General features: G+C 41.0%; 1 protein-coding gene across 1 annotated transcript; it reads left to right on the top strand.

Annotated features, from left to right (window-relative positions):
• Positions 1 to 9,342: 9,342 nt before the first annotated feature.
• On the top strand, positions 9,343 to 13,311 carry LOC117574833 (UDP-glucosyltransferase 2-like). The gene is made up of 6 exons (XM_034258817.2): positions 9,343 to 9,524; positions 9,593 to 9,776; positions 9,905 to 10,300; positions 10,759 to 11,435; positions 11,535 to 11,657; positions 12,870 to 13,311. Exons 1-6 carry the CDS (start codon positions 9,343 to 9,345, stop codon positions 13,000 to 13,002), a joined length of 1,695 nt encoding a protein of 564 aa, XP_034114708.2. The 3' UTR covers positions 13,003 to 13,311.
• Positions 13,312 to 13,645: the final 334 nt, after the last annotated feature.

Below are 13,645 nucleotides of genomic sequence, written 5' to 3'. Positions count from 1 at the left end.
CGGCGCTAATTCGTAGTGCCATCGGCATAAAGCGCGCCAGCTTCCACCACGCCAAACAGAGAGGAACACAAAGTGATAGAGTGAGAAAGAGAGAAAGAGAGATAGAGAGTGCCAGGCAATTGTACGGCCTGAAGTCGTGTCGTCGTCTCGTCGCTCTTTTCGGCTGGTTTGCCTGCTAAACCAAGGCATTTCTTTCAACCTCATTTGATTCTTTGCACATTTATCATAATGGAACTCAGCGCTGTCCGGGCCAATAGCAATAGCAATGGCAGTCGGAGTGGCAATGGCATTTCGCGTCACCACACACAATGACAACGAATGCAATTTTGTGGTAAAACGTTTCTGATCTAATTTCAATGCAACTGAATAATGACATTAAAGCGTAATTATGATAACTTCACGTGCATCAAACAGCGTCTAAATTGATAGTAACACTGTTTAACTAATTCATTCAACTATAAAGTGATAGCAAATACTAATAATGTTGCCTCATTTTCAATATAATTCATAATTTGCAACTGCTTTGTGCTAGCTTGGCTGTCAGTGATAAATTTATAGATGCAACAGATTGACTCAAATTGGATTTAATGTGATAGCAATTAAAATAATGAACTGAACTATCAAGTTAGTAATTTTTATTTATTTATTTAAATAATATAAAAACAAATAAGTCTTAGAATTTATTTAAGAAATAATTTAATATGCCAACAGTAGCGTCTTTATTGCTTTTGTTGACAGTCTGATATATTTTATATTCTATGGTTTATTTTGACTATAAAGCTTTTAGTATATTTCGAATTGCCTTGGCTGAAAATCTAGCAGTTTTACTCTATGGTATATTTTAAATACAAAGCCTTTAGTATATTTTGAATTGGCTTGGTTGAAAATCAATCATTTTGTACCGTATAGTATTTTTTGAATAACCTTTGGTATATTTTAGAATCTTTGTGGTATATTAATGTTTTTCTTTGCTTTTATTACAGCGGAGCTTCTTCGACTGGAGCTTTCTTAGATGCTCTAATTAAACAGATTAATATAAGGAAAAATAATGTAAAAATTATTATATTCGATTCTTTTAAGAAAAAGGGATTTACAATAACCTTATAAGCAAGTGTTATTGTTTATAATTATCAGCTTGCATTCCAAAAATCAGTCATTACATTTTTCTATATTATTTCCCAGTTTAATAACGGATTACATAAAAAGAATTATAATTTTCTATAATAGCCTATAATAAACTGCGTGTATTTCAGCCTTTGTGCATCGTGTAATAGCACCTTTAAGACCTCTCAGTTCTCTCATGCAATATGCATTTCTTCTTGGTATAAAAAAAGATACAACGTGAATTCTAAGGATTTTCTTTTTCTTTGGATTTTTTTTTTGTATTTCATTCAAGTTGATTTCCATTGTGTAACTGCGACGAGTACTTGCCTCTCTCTCTCTCTCACTCTCTGTCTCTCTCTGTCGCTGGCCCCGTTCTTTGGCTGAGTCTATAATCTTTTTGATTTCTCAACTATTTCTAATGCGATTGCTGCCGTGCATTACGGTTTGCATCCAATTCTCTCGCACTCCTCGCACCCATCCCCAAGCATCTTCTGCTATATCCATGCGCTCTAACAATTGGGCTTTGTCAAGCTCGCTGCTCGAACTCGTTGTCATCATCTTATGCCACCTACTGCAGCCGCTGCTGCCCCTCGAGTGCACTCATCGAGGTTCGTGTGCCGTGCTGCTGCACTCTCAATGAGCGCTCCACTTGAAGGCAACCGCTGAGGCAGCCACTGCCAAGGCGTGGCAAGGAGATGGGAGGGGGAACAGCCATTGCTGATTCTAATGGTAGGCAAATTCCGTTATCAGCTAACGGCGGCTGCTTTTAATGTGAGTGCTTCCCAGATATCTAGACAACCAGACAGCCAGACAGAGTCTCGCTCTCGCTCCTTAGACTGCTTTGCATTGTGTGTGAGTGTGTGTGTGTGTAGAGGTGTGTGTGTGTGTCTGTGTGTGTGGATGACTGCCTGATTATTTGACTCTAATGGCTTGATAAATGAGATTTTGAAATTGAGTTGGCGCAGAGCATTTAATTGAATAAGCAGAACGGCAGCTGGCAAACGCATATATCACTCCACGTATATTTATCGAATCCACTCGAATATCGAATATCCTCCCCTCTACTCCTGCGCCGTCGATATATACTCGTATGTGCGATGACATGTGCCAACTAATTGCCAACTAATTGAGATCCAGTTAATGCCAACTGTCTGCTCTCTGCTTTACCACTGGGCCAAGGCCATTTGAAACCAAAAAGGAATATTATTCACATTTTCAGTAACGAGAAAACTGACCCCGAAGAAAATAAAAAGCAACTTGATTTATAGGCGCGACTTTACGGCTATGTTTTTGTCTTGAAGTTGTTGTTGTTGTGGCTGACAGCAAACTAAGTGCGAATCATTTATGTAGTATACGGGGGTGGGAAGGGCAGCCAGGAAGCACACCCACACTTCTCTGGGTGTGCTGACTGTGTGCTTTTGGCCAAGCAAAAGCAAAAGCAAAAGTTTTAATAATAATTTGCAAATAAATTACAGTCAAGTTTGGCGGATGCCGCCGTTAGGGGTCCATTAGAAGGCATTGAGCAATTGTTGTTGGCGCTTGTACATTAAGAACTCATTGGCATAAATTGCAATTTAATGTCTGGCTGCTTGTTTGGCCTCCAGAACTGAGAGAGCTGCCTGCTGTTGTTGTCCCCTTCACTCTTGGTTGTCGTTGTTGTTGTTGCAGACCTTTTAAATTCGCCGCCTGCTGCCAAATAGTTGAAGCATATTTATTGCCATCAGGCACTTTACCAGGCAACTGCCGTTCATTGTTGCTGTTGTTGTTGTTGCTCTTGCCACAATTCACACTCGAACTCGGACAGCAGGCAACAAACGCCAGACTGCATTGCGCATACGCTCCATTGGCCACCGAATGCGTACACACTTTTACTCGCAGTCGTAGTCGTAGTCATAGTCGTAGCATACTTTTCCGTTGGCGCTGGCTCATTTTAATTTTATAGCTTCTCACTTGTGTGTTTATGGATTCGCACCTCAATTTGCCTGTTGTCTGATTTTCCAACGCTTCACCGACGACTTTTTTCCCCCCTCCAGCGGCAGCGACAACAGCAACAGCAGTAGCAGCTGCTGCTTTTCGAATTAATGTGCTTATATTTCAGCATAAATGTTCGTCTTTCGCTTTTGTCTCTCTGAATTTCACTTTGATACAAGGCAGCGCGGGGAGAAGCGGGAGCTTGTTGTGCAGCCAGTTAATTACGCCAAAAAATTCCCTGGCCATTAATATGGCTGCGAGGTCAGCATGAAAGCGAGGTGAAATTTGTTAAAGCCATTGCTAGCGAGTGCATAAAAATGTCTCAGTTCTCCTCTGCAGTTCGTCCTTGGCCAGCCAGAATACGCCGTGCCGTAACGAGCATCAGTGCTGCACTTTTCTCTCTCTCTTTCTGTTTCTCTCTCCCACGTCTGCCTCTGTCTCTATCGCTTGCTTTCGCTGTGTTTGTCGCTTCTTTTGCTGGCGCCATAATTGTGTATGTAATTGTAAACGCTGAATTAAACAAGCGTCATTAAAATGTAATTAATTGTAATTTACGTTCACGTACCGCTGCTCTCACGTCCACCCAAAAGGTGTTTGCCGCTCAAGTTGGCGTCGTCGTCGTTGGCGTTGGCCAGCATTTCAGCATCTTCATCCCATGCTTGAGATGAGCGCCCCGGTTTGTTGCCTAGTTGACTCTTTGCGCTGCACTGCGCCTTAATGACTTTTCGTGCTAGGCGCTGCTCCACAGCGAAACACAAAACATGGCGTAAAAAAGGCAATTGCAACGGACCGAAGATTTAACACTCTTGTGGGGGACAAAAGCAAGAGACGTGGGAGGCAACAAAGGATACTTGGACAGCAATCAGTCTAGGTGTAATATTCTTTGTGCGTTAAGCAAGTGTGTTGAACAAGAAAACAAGTTCTAGTCGAGTGTGTTAAACTAACAAATACTCTGTTTAATTAAATATTTATTTATGTTGCACAGCTTTAGAAAAGATTAGACGGAAGGCTCTTCTCACTGTAATAAGGAATGTTATTCGATTTTAAATTACAAAAAATAATCATTACAAAAAATAATCATAGGAAAAATATATATAAGATGTGTAATGTTATAGTTGTGGAATATTAATCATATTTTTCTTAATTCAATATCACTTATCATAAAATTAATTAAATAAAAAATGTTGCTCGATAATTTGATAATTGTTGAATGTTATAAATGAGAAGTGGATGCAAAAGTGATATCATATTATAATTTATGGAATAGATTTAAGTGAATGTTATTATATGTACATGTCATTTATATTTATTAAATTCAATATCACTCAATTAAATATTAATTTGTGTATCACAGATATAGTTCAGCAATTGTTTGAATAATTTCAAAGATTTTATGTACGTTTAAATCATTTTACCTTTAAAATTTACTTTTGGAATGAGACATTTTTAAGACAGATTGGTAAATGTTTTGCGCTTATAATGTATGTCAAATTTAAATAATATTTTATTTAAATTCAATTCGAATTAGTAATAAGTTATGTTACTGTTTTGCTATAAAATCTGCATTCGATTTGCATGATTTGTGTTAAATATGTAAAATAAAAATATTATTATTTTAATTTAAAATATTCAAGAAATAATTACATATATTATAAGCCTTCTTAAGGCATTTTATATTTAATAAATATTCTTATTGCAATATCTCCTAATGTTAACTAAGTTTACGCATTGTCATGCTACCCCAGCTGCATAGAGAAGGGGTTGCAGGGTGTGAAAACAGATTGCTACATTCATGTTTCCTGCTAATTAATTAAATTGCAATTAATATGAAAAGTTAATTTACATGCTCGTTGGTTAATTTGATTTACATGTCCACTCATTTGCGTGTGAAGTGTAAAGTTATTAAGGCCAAACAAAAAAGCGCATGTAGCTGTGTGCGTTTAAAGGTAGATTTATGGTTTTTGCCAGCGCGCGTTGGCAACGCTGCGTATGCGCAATCAATTGAGCGTCAAAAGAGTTTGGCAAACTCAATTATAATCTTGGAGGCAGCAGCAGCAACAACTGGCAACTGGCAACAGTTCAGCTCAGCTCTCAGACTTGAAAATTGATGCGAAAGCATTTGCATAAATAGTGTGCAGACGAAAAACAAAATAATTAAATGGCAAAAGCAAAAGCAACAGCAACAACAACAACAAGGGTAAGGACATTAAATACGACGACTGTTGCAAGTGAAGCCGCAAGAAAAATGGCACGTTTACATGCAAATTATGCGAGAACTGTGCTATATAGAAAATGTGGATGCAATGGCATGGAGCAGCGGCTGCATAAATATTTACATGTGGCTGCCACTGACAACATTTGCATATTCTAATTATAAGCGGCAGCAACAGCAGCAGTAGCAGCAGCAGCAGCACAAGCGGCAACAGCAGCATTTGTCATTCGCCATAACGGACAAGCGCCTCAAGAGGCGCCACGGCAGCCAGTTGAGCAACGGGGCGAATGGCTGAGGCAACTACTTAGCCATAGTTCAATGCGCAGAGCAATGTCCCTTTGCCTTTGCAAGGACCTTCGCTGGCAACAATGGCGTAAGCACACACACATACACATAGAGAGAGCACTTTGGCACACCCTGGCAACCCTGACACCCTCACACAAAGCAACTTGTCTATGTACAATTTTTCTATTTAATTTTCTTACGCGCATGCAGCTGCTGCTGCTGCTATTGCTGCTGCTGGTGTTGCTCCTTGGCTTGAAGGATAACGCGTGCAATGACATGGAGAACAGCCACAGCAGCTGTAGAAGCTGTAGCAGGAGCAGCATCAGATGAAGGGACTGCAATTCCCTGGCGTGCGTGCAACACACTCTTTTGTATTAGTTTCATTTGAAGCAGCCACTCTTAGCTATTTATTTAGATTTCATTTTATTTGCCAGCGGGCGCAGTTTGCTCCCCGCTTCAAGTTTAATTGACTGTAGCAAAGGATATTCACACGCGCACATCCTGCTCGAAGGATGCTTCGCCTGCTCGCCTGCTGACTGCAGTCGTTAATCAGTGGCACGCTACTTTAAGTCCCTAAGCACTTTAACCGGACGTTGAAATGTGCAATCAGGCAGATTTCTCTTCCCTCTTTCTTCACATTTTTATAATCGCATAAAGCATTTTGATATTGGGCATCAAACAAATATTGCGCAAGCACAATTGAGTTGTTGCACAAAAAGGATTCCAAATGCAGCGAGGACAAGGCCAATGAAGCGCACACCGGGGCAGGAATGCAAATACTCGACTCTACACATGGCACAGCACAGCACAGCAAAAGGAGAAGAAGGAAGCGTTGACGTTGCCTGAAGATGCTCTCTCTCAAAATTGTTCAATAAGCTTTTGTCACTTGCATAGGGCCAACTGAGCACTCCACTCTTCACTCTCCACTCTCTCAGTGCCCCCAGAGCTATTCACAGTCACCGGCAACGGCGCAGTCATCCATATTTACCATTCCGTTTCGGCATTTGTCGAGCTACACAATTTGCTGCTCAATTGTCTTGGCAACGTCTCTCGCTCTCTCTCTCTGTCGTGTCTGTCTGCTGCCTTGCGGATCTTGGCCCACTCTTTGTGTGCCATAATTCAATTGATTCCTGGCAACATTATGTACGAAATGCTCAGCATGTTTATCGCCGGCAATAACCATCCATTCCAACACAGTCTTGCCGCCACCTTCCCACCTCTCTACCTGACTGAGAGATTGAGACAAACAGTACGTACTTATACTATATATAGAATGTAGTATATTCGACATGCTGTAAGCCTTTTTCAATGGCATCCACTTGAGCTGTGGGACAAATGAGCTCTATATTATTACGTTTTATGTCAAGTGCTCCTCAGCGACGTCATCGCAGCGCAGCGCTTCAAAAGCCTCCACATGATTTGCTCAAGACACTTTTGAAGAAGTTGCACAAACTCTGCAATATGCCAGGAACTAATGAAACATGCATGTCCTTTGGGCACTTTACGCAAAACTACTTACAAAAGAGTATTTAACAGATTATTAGAGAAGTACTCTAGATTTCAATTGTGTGGCAATGCAGATAACAGTAGAATTTTTCCTTTGTCATATTTACAATTTCCATTACACAGAATAAATCGTAATTGGAGAGCATTCACATTTTTGGCCTGTGGCCGCATTTCATTTAACAAGAGGATTTTCATAAAGTTTTCCAATAACCCATTTGTTGCATTTGCCCCGCAGTTAGCAAGCAATTTACATATTTTTTCTGTTTTTTGGACAACTTTTGCTGGGATGTACAAATAAATTAAATAAAATTCATTTTCATGATGACCTTTTGGCCAAAAACCTTTTGCTTTAATTAATAAATGCCAACGACAATAAAAACAAAAGCGAAAGCAATAGCAAACCGCAAAATAACTTCTCAATGGGTTTTTGGCAAAATGCAGCTTAAAAGCAATAACAATAATAACAACTACAACAAAAAGAACAAAGAACAAATTGTGACAAATTAATCAACTTTTGCTACAGTCGTATGTGCATGTGTGTGTGTCTGTGTGCAGAACCAAAACAGGACTCACTTCCTGAATTTATAATTTTAGGTAAACTCAACTGCAGCTTCGTCTGCGGGCGTCCTTTTTGTTTTACTTGATAAAATATACATTTTTGCTTAAATAAACAATGCACATAAATGTGTCTGAGTCTGTGTCTGTGTGTGTGTATATCCTGCGACCTTTGACTTATTGACTGCTCTTCAGTCAAGCGGCTCGTCAGCTTTTCAGTTTATGTTGTTGAGCTGTACAAACAGCATAAATGAATGCAAGACATTCTTGCCTGCTTGCTGCTTCCTTCACTTCAACAAAATTATTATTTGCTTTATTTATTATGCATTGAAGTTTCCTCAAACTACATATGTGTGAGTGTCTGTGTCAGTGTGTGTGTGTGTTTATGTGTTGGCGTGTCAAAGAAAAACCTGTAATTATGTTTGAGGCATTTACAAAAGTAGAAAACTGTATAGAAAGTGAAGTTTACTATTTGATCAACTGTGAAAGCTAAACAAATAACTTGAGTTTAGTTGCGACTGCTCGACTTGAGGATATGCTGTAAATTTTAACTAGAAATCGTCTACTAAACTTTCCAATTAATGAAAGTTTTTACGAACATTCTGAAGATTTGTTGATTATAAAAAAGTAATTCTCTATAAAATTGTTTGAAAAGGATTTGAGCTTTGTTGCTGTTAAGACTGCTCGACTTGAGGATATGCTGTAAATTTTAAGAGGGAGTCGCTTACTAAACTTTCCAATTAATAAGTGTTTTAATGAAGAACTTGAATATATGTTGAACATTTTTTATTTTATCAACTTGATTTTAGTTCCAACTGCTCGACTTGAGAATATGCTGTAAATTTGAAGTAGAATTCGCCCACTAAACTTCCCAATTAATTAAAGTTTTAACGAACATTCTAAAGATATGTTGCACACACAAAAGTAATTCTCTATAAAGTAGTTTGAAAAGGATTTAAGCTTCGTTGCTGTCAAGTCAAAGTTGCCAAGCAATTGACTTAAGGAATGAACAACAACTGTGAATCCGTTGTAATAATAAATTTCAAATTAGACCAATTATGGCAATTGAGTTTCTCGACCATGGCCAATAACTATTATTTAATTGTTCTTGGCCAAGAATAGATGTGAGCGACTCAAGTTTTGTTATTTATAATTTGTTGTTAAATCAAAGTCCAAAAGCAAAAGCAAAAGCTGTGTAAGGAAAACAGGCCGTGTAATTAAGAGGCCGCCGCACGGAAATAACACTTTAAGTGGGCAGTTTTCTTTTTTGTTGTGGGTTGGGTTGGGCTGGGTTTGGGAGTCAGGAGTCGAATGCGTACGAAGTCCGTTGAAATAACTTGAGCTTGGGCAATTGGCACGTGACTCGGCTACCAAAATAATCCCCAGCTGAGTCCTGAAGAGGTTTCGTTGTAGCGTTTTGCGTGTGATTTAAAAATAATTAAACACGTACAACGAATAACTGTAATTTCCAGTCACGGCAACACGCAACACTGTTTCAACAGCCAGGTAGAAGGCAGAAATTTAAAATTAACATTTTTATTTATTTGAAAGTAACGCTGGACTCGGCTCATTGGGCACATTTCACTCGTTTGTGCATTGAGCCGTTCGTCGTTGGCCGTTCGCCGTTGGCCATTGGCAGTTGTAGTCTGAGACCGAGTGCTGAATGTGGTTGAACGGTAAACAAGAAGCAAACACCATATCCTTCTCGAATGTCCTGGCCAAATAACTGCTGTCTGTTGATACTTTTGACGATATGCGGCTGCTGCTGGCGTTGGTGTTGTTGCTCGCCCAGTTCGTCTGGGAACGGCTCGAACATTCTGATGATTACCATGGGCGGCACGAAATCGCACAAAATACCCTTCTGGGCATTGGGTCGAGCGCTTATCAAACGGTGAGTGTCCCCCACTCACTGTTCAATTGCTGGATACTAATGCTGATGCCGATGCTGATCCCTGGCAGCGGCCATCGGATTACGTTTGTGAATGGCTTTCAAGCGGATTTTCATGTGGATGGCCTGGTTGAAGTGACACCAAAGCGGCTCGTTCAATACATACGCAACTATACTGATTGGGATTTGGTGGGTGCACGCTATGCTGGACAGCAGCCGCTCTCCATATTCGATGCCATACGATATCCAATTGAGGTAACTGCTATGCCACATCAAAGTACACAAACACAGACAGACAGAGAGAAACACACTCCCATCTGATATATGTATATGAGAAAGTAGGATAAGCTTGTGGCTGACATTTATTACTCAATGGCCGACAGGCATGCAACAGTTTGCTCAGCGACCCTGCCACACATCGTCTGCTAAGGCGAGGCGTAAGGACAACAACGACAAGGACAGCGACAGCGAAAGCGTCAGTAACAGCGGAAGAAGGCGAAACGGATGACGGCGAGGGAGAAGAAGGCAGCCACTATCAATTGGCGATTGTAGATGGCGCATTTCCGGAGTGCGCCCTGGGCATTGTCCATAGTTTAAATGTAACGGCATTCATGTACATCAATACGGTGGCCTTCTACACCGGAAGTCTCTCGTTGGCCGGCAATCCGGTTGCGTATGCTGTCACGCCTCATGTCTTTGCCTCCTGGACGTTGCCCATGCACATCGTGCAGCGTGTGGCAAATTGTTTAACTCATGTTTTTGCCGACTTGCTGCACTGGGTTAGTATTCCTCCCCTCACCTACACTCCACCCTTTACCCAAACTGGTTTGCAGTCCGGATTGCACACATTGTCAGCCTATAGACAGCCTATTGCATACGGCATTCAACTCGTGCCTCCTTCCTTACCTCTTTCCGTGGTCTAGGCATCCCTATGCACTAACAAACGCATTAATCCTTGCCTTGATTTAAGACCAATTTCAGTGTGATGCGTGTGCTGTGTGCTGTGTTGTACTTGCAACACAGCAGCAGGCACGTCAAGTGGCAGCCAGTCAGTCGATACTTGTGGCTGTTGGAGGCTCACCTGACCATGATTGGCTCCTGATTTATCATGCATCAGACTGATTAAATGATGCTTAGTGGCTGCCATACCATCCCATCCCATTGCAACCCGACTTTGTGTGTATCGAGTGTGTTTTGTGTGCGGCCTTGTCTAAGCTGCTTCCGTTCTGTTTCGCAGCTGTGCATGCAACGTGTGCATCACATGCTGCGCCATCATCTCGGCGATGCGGTGCCACATCCCTACGTGTTGGCCAGCGAGGTTGCCTTCATTTTGCAAAACGGTCACTTCAGTGTGACACCGCCCAGCGCCCAGCTGCCGAATGTGGCCAGTGTGGCATGCCTCCACTGCCGTCCGCCGGCTGCCAATCTAAGCCAGCTGGATATGGAGTTGTCGCAGTTTATGGACGCAGCGCCAGCTGGCGTCATTTACCTATCGATGGGCTCGTCGGTGCGCTCGTCACGATTGCCGGCGGCGTTGTGCCAACTGTTTGTCGCGGTCTTTGCGCGCCTGCCGCATCATCACGTCCTCTGGACGTGGGCGGCGGGCAACAGCACAACGGAGTCGCTGCCTCGGAATGTCCGCGTACGCGACTGGCTGCCACAGCAGGATATCCTTGGCCATCGTCGACTGCAACTATTCATTACACACGGCGGACTGCTGAGCCAACACGAGGCCGTCTACCACGGTGTGCCGCTGTTGATGCTGCCCGTGTTCTGCGATCACGATGTGAATGCCGCCCAAGCGGTGCACGATGGCTACGCGAGGCGGCTGGAGTTGGCACAGCTTACCGAGGAGTCCCTTTATCGGGCCATCCACGATGTCCTGCATAATGATAGCTATCTGCGTGCCGTTAGGTATGCAATATGCAATCTTGCTTTATATCTGCAATTTGCCATTTCAATCCAATTGCATTTCGTTTATCATCATCATCATTCGCATTCGTTTTGTTGCAGACGTCGACGAGCTCTTCTACACGACCAATTGGCTTCGCCGCTGCGTCAGGCTGTCTACTGGACCGAGTACGTCATCAGGCACAAAGGTGCCAGGCATTTGCAGTCGCCGGCGAGACACATGAGGTGAGTATGTTGGGCCACTCTTTTGTGTCTGGCTGTTGCATCTAATTATTGCATAGACATTAATGGGCTTCGCAATATGTGTCTGGGATATAGAACGGGGATTTGCTGATTACATTTCATAAAGTGATTACAAGTGGTTAAGTTCTTTGTGGGGCATCATTTGATGGTGTGATTTAGTATAAACCGAATTCATTTTTGGAAGTTACTATAAAGCTGACACTTAAAAGAGAGTGAAATTAAGAGTTAGTCAGAGTCAGCTTAAAATGCTGTATGACATTTTTGATGGGTTTCATTATTTTTGTTTGAATTGCATCTTAAGTCATTTTAAATTTACTAGAAGCTATATTTTTTATAATAAGTTAAAGTTAAGAGCGAATTAAATTTAGGTATTGTTATAAATACTTTTTGGTGAGCATAATTAGCTGGAATGGAATTGAGTCATAATTAGATTTGAATTTTCTAGATTGTTAAGGAATATATCACACTACAATGTGGCTTTGGCTGACAATCTGGTATATTTTGGACTATCATAAAGTTTTGAACGTAGTAATTTATGAATATACCAAATGTAGCGTTTGGTATATTCTTTGTATCTTCTAAAATCAATACCGCACTGTTTTGCTTTTATTTACAATGGGTTGCGGGTATCTTACAGTCGTATACACTCGACTGTAACTTCCTTCTTTGTTAGGTATTAGAGAATGAAATTTGGATTGCAAAATGCATATAATTCTGTTTCAAAGTTCTCTTTATTACTGTAATTTATAGTTATAGTTTTATTTTTCTAGCAAATCTATTAATTTATAGTAAGACAGAGGCAGTTACTTATATTCTATAGACTGATGCAATTCAATCTTAATCTGATTTCAATTTTACTGAGTTCTTAAAGATTGTGTTCCTGTAAATTCAAGCAATAAATATATAATGAAAATTAGACTAGAAATTCTAAATATTTGTTGGTAGGCATTATTAGCAGTTGTAATTTAGCTTTAATTAATATTCAATTTTTCTGCAGTGCTTAAGAATTATTTTTCCACAAAATTTAGGTTCGCAGCAGCAACTTACTTGATTGTATTTAGTCTTATTTAGTTCTTTATTCACTTTTTGTTTTACTATAAAATTCAGTCTTTCTTTCTTTTTGAGAAACAAGTAGCTTATTATTTATTGATAAACTTACTTTACCTTTTGTGCCATGATTGCCATTCTGCGCAGTTTCGTTAGTTACTATTCGCTGGATGTTTTCGGACTGCTGTCGGGCATTATTTTGCTGGCGTTGCAGCTGCTGCGTGTTTTCGTCAAATACTTGGCTGCAATATGGCGAGCGAAAACTAAAAAGACAGTTTAAAATTTAATGGCACGAATGCAGCGAACGGAGGGGAAGGACAGGGCAGCATAATTTGATTTCGATGTACTCGTCTACGATGACAGCAGCCGGCGGCGTTTGAAGTCATTGTCCGGCCCAGACATTGTCCCATGGCCGCGGGGGCAGACAAAGTTGAGATGGCAGTGAAGTTTGTGCTGTTGTAGTTGTAGACGCAGTTGCAGTTTGGAGCTGTCATCATTGCAGTTGTCATGTGCTCTTTTTATGACTTGTCAAAAATAGAAGAATTGTCATTGTGCAATGATAAATAAATGTCAAAGACTCTTTGTGAAATTGTGTTTTGCTGTTTCCGCCATTGCAGTCTCGTTGTCTTTGTGTGCCATGTAGCGGAAGCGGAAACGATAATACTGCACGCACACACACACACACAAGGAAGAAGGAGATTGAGCTTTGTGAGTCGGTGTACTAAGAAGCCCATGGCGAACTTTACCACAAGCCGAATGAAGTGACTTCTGACTGTCTTCATTGGAATGCCAACTCATGTTGCACATGTCGCTCAGTGGGCGTGGCACTTGTAACCAGCCAGCCCACGTACTATTTCGATGCAGTGATTTTTAAAGCGCAGCACAATCAGTCTCACGCCTCTTGAAATTCATCGATTTAATGA

This window comes from Drosophila albomicans, chromosome 2R (assembly GCF_009650485.2).
Source record: "Drosophila albomicans strain 15112-1751.03 chromosome 2R, ASM965048v2, whole genome shotgun sequence".
In the NCBI taxonomy this organism is placed as follows: Eukaryota; Metazoa; Arthropoda; class Insecta; order Diptera; family Drosophilidae; genus Drosophila; species Drosophila albomicans.
The sequence above is the reverse complement of the archived record's forward strand: the minus strand, read 5'-3'. Positions and strand labels throughout refer to the sequence as shown.

What these genes read in the sequence shown, in the direction of transcription:
- LOC117574833 (XM_034258817.2), top strand. Translation starts at nt 9,343, where the DNA reads ATGTCCTGGCCAAATAACTGCTGTCTGTTGATACTTTTGACGATATGC. An exon ending in CCATACGATATCCAATTGAG is followed by an intron (nt 9,777 to 9,904) that starts GTAACTGCTATG and finishes AATGGCCGACAG; the next exon opens with GCATGCAACAGTTTGCTCAG. An exon ending in AGCTATCTGCGTGCCGTTAG is followed by an intron (nt 11,436 to 11,534) that starts GTATGCAATATG and finishes GTTTTGTTGCAG; the next exon opens with ACGTCGACGAGCTCTTCTAC.